General features: G+C 34.5%; 2 protein-coding genes across 2 annotated transcripts; one reads left to right on the top strand and one right to left on the bottom strand.

The window, feature by feature from the left end:
* The first annotated feature begins 1,058 nt into the window (after positions 1-1,058).
* Positions 1,059-2,725, top strand: LOC8271796 (protein ROOT INITIATION DEFECTIVE 3). Its single transcript, XM_002532072.4, has one exon. It carries the CDS (start codon positions 1,219-1,221, stop codon positions 2,458-2,460), a length of 1,242 nt encoding a protein of 413 aa, XP_002532118.2. The 5' UTR covers positions 1,059-1,218; the 3' UTR covers positions 2,461-2,725.
* An 89-nt stretch (positions 2,726-2,814) lies between these two features.
* On the bottom strand, positions 2,815-7,361 carry LOC8271795 (protein VTE6, chloroplastic). The gene is made up of 5 exons (XM_002532073.3): positions 6,873-7,361; positions 6,445-6,698; positions 4,912-5,035; positions 3,852-3,956; positions 2,815-3,337 (listed from the first exon to the last, which is right to left on the bottom strand). Exons 1-5 carry the CDS (start codon positions 7,257-7,259, stop codon positions 3,245-3,247), a joined length of 963 nt encoding a protein of 320 aa, XP_002532119.2. The 5' UTR covers positions 7,260-7,361; the 3' UTR covers positions 2,815-3,244.
* Between the last annotated feature and the right edge of the window lie 4,793 nt (positions 7,362-12,154).

Raw genomic sequence — 12,154 nt, 5'->3', positions numbered from 1 at the left:
AATTACAAACTTAAAATTTTAAAACATATATTATTAGCTTAGTAGATTAAAAGGAATAAAATGACAAAAATAATATTTAAAAAGTATCTATTTCTAGTTGGTAATACATTGTCCCTACTACCACTATTATTATACTGTCATTATTATATTCTTATTAATTTATCTAAAGAAATTTTTATTCGACACCGAGCAACATATGGTCTTCTTCAACTATCATCGTAAACATTTAAAACAAAATCGGTTATTATTGAAGATGATAATATTGATTATAATGTTGATAACATATAATGTGCTACTGACTTGCTATATATACTCAATCATAAATATTTATTAGGTTTACATAACAATTGTAACTCTTAATAGTTTAAATACCTAATCGTCATATACTACTTTTATAATTATCTTTTTAGATTATTTATGTAAGAATAATTTTATATTCATGAGAAATCTAATGATATATGAACTATAAAATAAAGGCTCTCTTCACAATTGTCGTAAAAACAATAATTCATCTAATGCATAAATAAGAATTTAATTTTAAAAAATTTCATATTCTAAAAACAAACACTTTTACCACTTAAATTAGATGTCTTATCTAAATTGTATCACATTTTTAACCCACTTTAAATAAATTTTGAATTGCTTTAGTTGTAATAAAAAGAGGTATATTTAGGAAAAAATATTTTCTACATCTAAAAAAGATAATCCGTTTGCTCCTTATTAGTCCGTTCTAAATTATAATCCTCTTTTTTAGTTATTGATTTATTAAGAAATCTTCAAAGATATTCTTCATTACTTATGACATACAATTAATATTCACATTTTATATTTTAAAATGGTAGTTTTGAATAAAAGTATTTTAGACATTTAACTAAAAAATATATTTTTTTTAATCTACATGTAAATTGAAAATATGCTATCTTTTTAGAGTAAATAATTATCTTTTATAATGCTACAAAATCAACTAAAAGAAATGAATAACAATAATAAAATGGGTCTTCTCCAAAAAGACAGCCAAAATTATTAAATGTGAATATAGCCAAAATTGTTATGATTATTAAAATACTATTGCCACAGGTCTAAAACCAAAAAAGATTTACTCTTGCCGCATGTTTTACATGAGAGTATACCATCTTTGTTATTAACGCCGACTGGACTAACTGGTAAAACACTCTCATCATATATTAATACCCAATGCACGTCCCTTAGCCAACCTGAATGAAAATGTCTTTTTCCTCGCATGAAATTGTCCTCACCAGCTCCCCTGATGGCCCAATCACTGCCTATGACACCATCTCCGGCACCACCCTAGCTCGCTTCACCGGCAGCCGGTCACCTCGTCACGGCCTTGCCATTGTAGGAAAGGCTTATATTGCTGCCTCTCACATCTCATCAGCCACAGCTTCAGGCTCAATTCACCTCTATACCTGGTGGTCCTCGTCAGCTTTGCACCATCTTCCTCTCCCTGAACCTGTGGCTCCACTTGCTGCCACTCCTGATGGCTCGTATCTATTCGCAGGTGGCCTTTTTGGAAATGTTTATGCTCTATCAATTCCTTCAGGAAACATTCTCAAATCATTTCCTGCTCATAGCAAGCCTGTATCTTGTATCAACATCAGCAGTGACTCGTCACTCTTGATTTCAGGAGGAGATGATGGTAACATTGTTGTTGTGCCAATATTTCAACTTGTAGAAGCACCAGGGAGTGAAAATGAAAGCAACTTGATACTGCATAGCTTTCCTGCACATGATGGTCCAGTGACAGGCATCACTGTTTGTATGGGAATATGCCATCCTACTATAGTTTCTTGCTCAACAGATTCTACCTGTAAACTATGGAGCCTTTTGGATGGAAGAAACCTGCAAACAGTAGCATTCCCATGTTCGATTTCCGGGATTGCATTAGACCCAACAGAAGTAGAATTTTATGCTGCAGGATCCAACGGTTTAATATACAAGGGATCCCTGCAGGCCGGAAGTAGAAAAGGGATAGCTCAGGGTCGAAAATTGATCACATGGACACAAAAACATGATGGAGCTGTAGTATCTGTGGTGGTGATAAATGAAGGAAAGAATTTGGTATCTGCTGCAGAAGATGGAAGTGTGTTTATATGGGGAATAGAAAATGGGCAGCTGATTATGGTTATTGGCAATAACATGGATAATATTAGTGATGTAGTCGTGGCAAGAGGGATTTGTGATGGCAGAGAAGGCTATGGGAATAGAGTGGGCAATGAAATGAACGAATTTGGTGGGAGAAATCTGGGGTTATCAAGCAAAGAACTTAACTTCAGACCCATAAAAGATACTGTGAATGTAGAAAATGCCTTGGCTGTGGCAGCAAAGAATAGTAGAAAAGCCATCGATAAGCTCGAGTCTGCAATTGGAGTGTATGAAAGACTTTTGGAGCTCATTCTCAAGGAGGCTAAGGCAGGCACTAGCAAGAATGGTGAAAATTAGGGTCTTAAGGAGACACTGCAAGCCTGCAACACTCGGCCAACCCGTACCCATGTTGCAGTAGCATCAACCAGTGGAGCAGTAGGATTCAAACATCGGCACCCACCCATGGTGGGTTAGGAGAGTTGTTGTCGACAATCCTACTTCATAATTGAAAACATCGATATTCCAGAGTAGTGCATGAACATGACTTCTTGGCTAGAGTTACAGCATTTCTGAATAAATTGTTAATCTAGCAACTTTCAATTTGAGGTTACTGTTACGCCAATATTCGCAACTAAAATAAAGTAAAATTTTACAACATAACAAATCACCTACTATTTCCATAAGTAAATGTTTTGCCACGAAGAATGGTGGTTAATTTGTAAAATGCACTTTATTGGATGATTCTCCTCATCTAGTTTGACCCGAAGTTATCATGTCAGCAACTATGAATGATACACGTAATGGTTGAGTTTTAGTATCTCGCACCATAGAAGTGTACAGGGTAAGTCATCCAGAAATAAATTACTTACAGAAGATCCTTTAGATGTCACGAGTAGAGTGGAGAAAAACTGAAATCTTCAATTTACAAGAGGAATGATATCCATTTATCTGTCATAATCTGTTGCTGGCAGCACATCATTTTATGAGCATAACCGTGCAGAGGGTACCACTGCTAGAACAGAGACAAGTTAGAATGCCTTGCCATGCCCTCATAGTTCCTTCTCCAGTGATGAAATGTATATCCTGCTTGATAATGTTAATGCAGATGAGTGAATGTTTGACACATCTGAGGCCCTGGATTTTATTTATGCAAGTTTTGGAGTAGTTGCTGCATAAGGACTGCCAAAATGCTTCCTATAGATATGTTCAGGACATTGACAACATCATTGTTAAGCTGCAAAAGAAAAGGCAAAAACATAATTAATGGGGGTATAGTTCAACACAGTTAACAGTACCAAACATCCTTTCAAAATGATGTTCTGATCCCAGCAGTCCATCTCAGCTAAATATACAGAAAGACTCGAGAAGTTGCAAAGATAGAGTTGCACAAAAATTGACACTGGTTCACTCAGGATAATTATTCCATAGTCTACAGACTATATGATGCCTAGAATTTTCTTTCCACACTCTGCTAATTCCATAGAGGATCTATACATATAAAGTCATAGTTTCCAGACAGGGCATATCTCACTCCCCCTATCAGCTGTTCACAATTCTATGGATAGAGTAGTTTCTAGGCATAAAGAATACATTTTCATGAAGGCCACTCCATAGATAATCAATCGATAAATCTAAGATCCAGGCTGATTGGAGCTCTTTGTATAATTATGGACAATACAAAGATAATATCTGAAAAAACACATGATTGATATATGATAAATGAAGTAAACATTTACATAATCGCTTACCCATCGAAATCCTTCCTTCTCTTGAAATGTTGCACCTATTATGCTCTCTCCAACATTAGCTATCTGGGAAGCTATCACGCAGATAACTGCTTCAGGTATATGTATCTGTTTTCACGCAAAAGAATATGGATATATTTAGAACCTCTAAAAACATATATCTAAGGGATGAGTAAGAATAAAACTTTTCAGGAGATAATCTGAAAAAGATAGTAAAATAGTTAAGTGGTTGCAATCTAGCTTACTAAGTTAATTCCAATACTGAGCACATTAAGGATTGAAAATATTGCAAAGGAGGGGTTGCAATTGTGTAAATTAGTCCCTGGATCAATGTAAAATTAAATAATAACTTGATGTTTAACATGGACCATAATTAAATGATGATACATCGAATAATAACTTGAAAAGTATTACTGGAAAAATCCAGTTATGAAGTTAAGCACAGCCCAATATTAAATGCACTAGATGAAATACTTTCTATATTTCTTCAATGAATAATTTTAGCAAGGAAGGAAGAACTATTGTGCTATGCTGTTTAATAAACATCAAAACCCCATGGGCAAACTAATGAACACAAACAATTTTCTAATACATTGCATGTAAGAAACAATATCCTAAACTAGAAAACAATACAAGAATCTAGATTTCATCTCATCAATTCTCCGGTCCGTTCCCCGGACGATACTTGATAGAAAATTTTCTTAATAAGTAGAAGATTAACATGTACATTAAGAAAGATAAAGAACTTTAGCTGTAGAAATCTGGAGAAAATAGAAATAGGGAACATCAGGAGAATTAAATTATACAACATGTTTAGGAAACCATATTTCATTAAAAAGCATTTACCTTCCAACAATGGGCCACAAACAATGTTTATAGAACTAGGAAACTGCCTCTTTAACCAAGGTTAATAGTGATGTCACTAGCAATTTGGTTGTATAATCATTTCATCATGCACATAAATGAGACAAATTGATCCAAACAAAAAAGGGAAAATACTAGAGAGGAACATCCAAACAATTAAAAGAGTATTCAGTACAAACCAGAAGATAGCAAACTATACCTCACCCAGGAAAAAACCAATCGAGGCAAGAAGAATTGACGCCAACAACCCAGCTAATGTTCCCTCAACACTTACAGCCCCTTCTGTTCCCCTTGGAACTATCTTAAATGTTGTAACAAGGTACCTGCTCAACCATCCAAATTCAAAACAATAAAACTTAATAATAAGTTCAGATGGAAGAGGTTAGCCAATGTCAAAAAAGAGACTATACGGACATTTGTATATGTCATGCTAGAAGGATTAAGATTCCTTTTTGTTTGATTACAAGGAATAAAAGGACAATCCAAAAGTGTTGTAACAAATAAATCAAATAAGAGAACAGTAATCTTTTAAAGAAAAAGAGAAAACTATTATACCATATCTCTCACAAATGACAGACAAATAAATATACAACAAACAACTGCAAATGAGATGGCAATAGAATCATGTGTTTCCACTTTTAGTGAATGAAGTGAAAGTTAGTTGGTTGGGCCTGATGGCTATATTTCGCCAGCTATGTTGCCATTATCAATGAAAGCATGGTTTGAACTTTAAGCGGCACATAGAAGTTTTAATTCTCTTTTATACCACACTAGTTAAATTTGGCATGTTATAATCTCAAGTTTTCTGCTTTTAGAAATATAAAATCATATATAAACCACAATTGTCAAAAACATATTTACCACCAGAAAATGAAAAACAATCTTAAGATAAGTCTATCAACAAAGCCAATATCACCATCACATTTTCCAACAAGGCTATTTTTGAAAAGAAAATTTACATGTAACTATGTAGTGTCATTCAGCTAATTGATACTCCATCTTAGCACTCAATTTGCAGCCTAGTTTCTATATTCACGTCCTATGCTTGGCCATTAATTGTGTTGATTCATATCTGTATGCTAAACTGCAGAGCACTTAAACCATTAAGAAAAAATTAGTATTACCACATAACATGAGTGAAATTTCTCATTTCTCATTAATTTCACTAGAAAGAAAATAAATTGATAAAAAGATTTAAGGATAAAAGAACAAGATGATATTGGAGTACAGATTCGCATACATCAAGTCTTCTAAAAACAGTCCATGCATGTTCTGTCGTGCACATTTACAAAGAAATTACAACCAGTCATACGCAGTCATTCATTATTCACCAGGAGTCTAAAGCACCGAAAATCCCATCTGAAAAGTATCTCTTTACTTCTGTCTTAAATCATAATCATTTCCACTGGTTCCTTTCCAAGTTGAAGATAAAAGATCTTCAAATTTACATGATATGGTTTCAAATACTTTCACTCACTTCAAATTAAATGACCTACATATCCAATGAAGTTTCTATATATAACACCATGGTAATCTTATGAGTAGAAGAACATCAGTAATAATGACAGAGAGTTTAGAGGAAAACAGCATTGCAATGAGAAATATTCACAATGCATCAAATTCATACATCACCAAAGGAATCAATAGCGGTGAAAGTTTGTAAAATGAAGAACTCATTTGGTTTGCCTAAAAGAAAATAACTGATAAAAAATGACATGGATTTCTTACTTACGTAATTTTGCCATATGCCTTTCCTATCTCACTTGAGACGGTATCACTTAGCTTAGTACAGAAACTAGCAACAAAACCAAGTTCCCAAAGCCGAGAAAATGCTTCTCCTCCAACTCCATATATGGAGAGAAAAGCACAAACACAGCCAGCAGCACTGGAGCCAATCACACTGCCTGGTCCCCTTCTTCCCTTCCTCTTCTCAGCCACTCCTTGGGCTTCCTTTTGTGCCATTTTCACTTTTGTAGCTGCAGTACCCTGACACCAGTTCAAGTAATCCAATTCAATTGAGAAAAGAACAACCATATTGGAATTACTATTCAAACAAAAGAAACCATGTAACAATGAGTTGGTACTAAAATAGAAATCATAAGTAACCCAAAGAAAAAAAGAAAAAAGAAATCAATAAGGAAGTAAGAAGTTTGGGCTGACTATAACGAAGTAACAGGCCACGAGTAGGAAACCAGAGGGACCAAAAGCGCGCCAAGTGAGAGTCCCCAAAAGAAAAGCAGCGCAGATTCCTGAGAGAGAAAGACCAGAGAGAAGAATTGGGGAACCCAAAATGAATATCAAGACGTTGTTGACAAGAGCAGATTGCCAAGTGGGAGGTGCTGATTGGATCAAGTTCATCGCCCCTGATAGAGCTCCTTGCATTGAGACTGCGTTGGGCGTTTGTGTTTGCTTTTCTTGGGGTAACATTTTAGGTAATCCGGGATTTGAGTTGAGAGTTAGTATTTTCTTGAGTCGGATGGTGGATTTATTGAATTGGGAAGGAGGCAAGGGACTCGGGTTGACCTGGAGAAAGATTGACAGTGCCATTTTTATGTTCTCTGTGAGTTTTTTTTTTTTTTCTTTTTGTGTGTGGACTTTGCGTGTGAAAACTGAAGGAGAAGATTCAGGCTGGCTGGCAAGTGGAGTTGGATCCATCAGTCCATGATAAATGGGCTGGACCTCCAAATACTCCCAAAAGAAAAGAGAAAGTTACACACTTTATATATATATTTTTATATATTTATTACAAATATATATCATTAACTTTGTTTTTATTTAACTGATTATAAAAATTATATAAATTTATTAAAATTTATTAATTAAGTGTTTAAACTTTTAAAACTTATATTTTGATGTGTGAATTCAGTAAATACATATGATTGAGTGAATATAACATATTAACAACGTCACAGGTTATTTATATCACATTCTTTTAGAGATAATAATAAAAATATTGTACGCATTTATTAAAATTTAATAGTTAAGTACTTAATAGTGTACACACTTATTAAAATTTAATAATTAAGTGTTTAAACTTTTTAAAATTATAATTTAAAATATAAAAAAAATAATTATAAAAATAGTGTGTGAGTTTTTTATGATTTGACAATCAAGTATTCAAATTTTTAAAAATTATAATTTGGTGTGTGAAACCGGAAATTATTTAAGTGTATGGAATCGGTCACCTATATAAAATAAGTTGGATAATTATAAAAATAGTATGTGACCTTATTAAAATATGACAATTGAGTGTTTAAACTTTTTAAAAATTACAATTTAGTGTATAAACCTAGTAAATGTTTACAATTGAGTTTTTATAGTAGGTTAATAGCAATTATTAACCTGGAACTTAAAAAAACATATGATCAATGTAGTAGATTTAAAAAAAACAAAGTGAGTAGAAATTTTTTAAAAAGTATCTACTTCTAATACGATAATATACTGCCCCACTACCACTACCACTACCACTATCATTACTCATTGATTTTTCTAAAGAAATTTCTATCTAACATTGAACAATACTTTGTCTTCTTTAATCCATCACCATAATACATCTAAAATAAGATCAATTATTATTAATGACAATAATTTTGTTTATAATGGTTTATAGTTGTTATCAGTGGTAAGGTCACCCTCAGTGTCAATGTTACGCTTGATAGAATATCAAGGCCAGATTCTCTAAATCTTGTTTAAGAAATTTTGCCTCAATAGGAACCCTTCAAAGTTTGGGAGATATTCAAGTATCGACTGTCTTCGACCATATTGACGATATAGTCGAGAAGGGGTATAGAAAAAGTGGACTCCCGAAGTTCAGCCAGAGGGACACATTCTCCATAAATATGAAGAATGATATGCTTTATCTTCCACCATGGCATATGCAACAGATATAGACATCTGATAGACCTTTCAACCAATTTGTCTAGTCTTCACTAGTAAACTTATTAGCCAGCTTGATAATAGCCCAATACTGCATATAGTTTAGCTGATGCTTGGTAATGTCTCTAGGAATCACCATTAATTAGATCTTTTCCTATAACTAAATCTAAAAAGAGAAAAAAAATATAGAATGCTAAGTTAAAACAATAAAAGAGCGCTTAGGCTAAAATAAAGTCTATTAAGTCAAAAAAAAACCTTGAAAGGACAGCTTAGACAAAAATGATTAAGCTAAGTTGAAAACTTGAAAGTGCGACTTTGACAATATTAAGATAATAACCTACTAAGTTAAAATCCAAAGGGGAGACTTAGGCATAAAATAATAAATGAAGATTTGGTTGCTTACTTATAAAAGAAGAAGATTACTAGAAAATCTTTATTGGGTCTTGAACTTATCTTAACCAATAATGGTTTCTCAAGGATCACTAGAGCATGATTAACATCACGCTCAACTTGGTCTAGATACTTGCAATCTTGATGTTCCCTTCTCTATATATGGATAACTAGCAAAAAGTAATCATACATGCAAAAGCTCACCATCCTAACTCAGACAGGTGAATTTCTTTCTTTTTGGCTACAACAAGTGATCAACGAAGAAAATGCCATGTATTCACTAATAGTATTGGATAATAGTTTAGTTGGGGGCATATGTTGAATAACTCTACTAGTTTTTCAAGAGAAGGGTCTGCAAGTGTTATTAGGCCCACCAAGGATGGCATTAACTTCTTCGATCATGGGACAAAGCTCTTAGTTGTTAAAGTGAAATACATGATCATTAGAACTTCACAGAAAACTCATACTCATTAGATTCAATATTTTGAGAAAATTGCCCTACGTGCCAATCTCCATAGTTTATCAGATCTTGAATCTCATGTCTTAGACAATTGCATTGATCAGTCGTGTGCCCAATGATCTAGTGGAACTTGCAAAACTGATAATCGAGGGATTCTGGGTCACGCCTTAGTGTCAAAGGCTTTAGCTTCCTACTCTTTACTAAGTGTTAGAACACCACAAAACAACAATACTCTTAGCTCGATAAAGGCTCTTTATGAGTAGTGGTGGGGTAAGTATTTTGGCTTAAGTTTAGGTTCACATTTGGGTGAATCTTGAAAGGAATCCATGATTTTCTCCTCAGTAAAATTAGGATTGATTACGAAAATCTGGCTTGGAGGTGGTGTATTATTGTAGTTGGGTAAAGAGTTACTTTTGGTACTAGACTGGTCATGGTCGATTAGCTTTTGAGCATCAATTAGGTCTTGGATTTCGTGTTTGAGGTGGATATAATTACCGATATGGTGGCCAGGAGATTGGTGAATTTGCAGTACGCATTTGGCTTATATATAGGCGCATTAAGGTTTAGTATGTTCTTAAGGATAGTTGGTTGCAGCAGGCCATTTTCCATCAGCCTTTTGAAAATCTTCGAGAGAGTCTGCTTGAAGTTAAAAAACCTCCTCGGTTAATGGACAACATTCACATTAAGAGTTCTACTCCCTCCAGCCTGATAATTCGTTCTTCTACCAGTTCAGACATTCTTTCTCTTGTCGTTCTCAATTCTCTCAACTTGCGGCCTGTCGTCATACAAGAAGGGTTCATCATTTGAAGCCTCTCAATCTAGGATGGAAGCACATTTCAGACTACCGTACGAACTTGATCCTTTTCAAAGGGTTTGTTCTTCATCAACCCAACCTTATTTCTCCATTTGGTTGGAATGTCGAAAAATGATTCATTCTGTTTTTGCTTAGTGGACTCAAGATCTTTAATTAAAACTTTGAGATGTATATTATAATCATATTGCTTTACAAAAGAATTACACAAATCTCATAACTCAGCTTTAGCAGCCCTTTCTAAACCGTGGTACCAGTTTATAGCAGTTCCTTTTAAGGATAGTATAAACAATTTCATAATTTGGGACTTACTTAGTTAAGTAGTTCCCATAATGGCAGCATATTGCTTCAAATGGACCTTCGTATCCTTAATTCCATTGAACTTGTTCATTTCAGGTATTCTTAACTTTAAGGTAACTTGTCTTTCCCAGTCAGGACTAACTCGTCAAAATCATAAGTCTCAACCCCTTAATTTCCAGCATCTTTTTCATCTTGTCTAGTCTTACACTCAGACCACTCACAGCTTCGTTAGTAACAAGTGTAGTTTCTTTCTTAACCTGGTTCAATAAAAATGCATCATAATCCCAAAAGTCTCTAGGCAACTGTCTTCTAATAAGGTCATTAGCAATAGTGGTGGCAGCAGCAGCGGTAGAAACTATAGTTTCAACAGCTACATCAATAATGGGCACGACAACATGAGGATTAACCACTGTAAGGGCAACCAGTGTAGGTTGAGTTGCAGTCGTTCCAGTTGAGAGTTACTAGAGCTCTTTTTGAATCACACCCTTCTGATTATCGATAATAGCATTTTTGCGGATCTTGAAATCTTGTTCATTGGCCCTCTTGTTAGACATCTAGGTTTCAGCTACAGTCTAAATCTTAGTTACAGATGGTTGACTCCTTGATCTTTCTAGGTATTTCAACACTAATCGAATCTTCGGTGATATTGTTACCCTCTCCAGCCTACCACTCTTTTGGCTTTTCCAACCTAAAGGAGAATTTATATGGCTTCGAAACAAAGAGTTAGAGTGATGCATGAAATGCATAGTATGCATGATGCACGTGAAATATACAATAGAAAAGATTAGCAAGCACAAAGACAAAGTTTACAAAGTTTAGTATAACCATCCTTCCAACCTTATTATCCAACACACGATTCGATGTGAGTTTTTTATTTCCTAGAATTTTTAGTCCGGGCTTACTATTAATAAGAGATAGTAAGTACTCAACGTGCATGCTAATAGCTCTTAAAGTAATAAAACAGACAAGATGATGTTTTTCAATATAAGAGCAAAGCCTACATATTTTCGGTTAAGGCCTTCCAAGATGTGAGCTTTAAACTCTTACTAGGGAAAATATCTCAAACAGTAAACAATTGGGTACCTAGAGGTGATTTCTATTGTCATTACCATAGGCTGAGTCTTGAAAAAGGATAAAGGCTCTCACAAATCAAATTTCCTTCTTTTGCTCTTCTTCCAACTCAAGAGTCCACGCGATGAAGAAAATTTACTTTTATTTATGAGTGATGGTTAGCAAGTGTTGTAATTCTAAGGTTCTAATGGAGCTAAAGAACTACTAACCAACACCATCGGGGCTATAGAGACCAAGGTGCTTAATATGTGAAAATGGTGTAGTGATGCAAGAATAAATTATTAAATGATAAATTTAAAGGTAAGGATACACTAGAATCAGTTTCTCTTATCCCCAATAGAGTCGCCACGGTGGGCAGCGGTTCCGAGCATGCAACCCACGTGTCCTAAGCAACTATGATACTATAAGGTTTTTCAACATAATAGGGAACATGCTAACCAATCATAGAGACTGGCGTGGAGAAAGGAAATCTCCACCTAGGTTAAATCACCAGGACACTGTTACTTCTTATATGGCATAACTAGATTCCTCAAG

Source organism: Ricinus communis, chromosome 9 (genome assembly GCF_019578655.1).
Source record: "Ricinus communis isolate WT05 ecotype wild-type chromosome 9, ASM1957865v1, whole genome shotgun sequence".
Classification (NCBI taxonomy): domain Eukaryota; kingdom Viridiplantae; phylum Streptophyta; class Magnoliopsida; order Malpighiales; family Euphorbiaceae; genus Ricinus; species Ricinus communis.
This window is presented reverse-complemented; position numbering and strand designations above follow the sequence as displayed.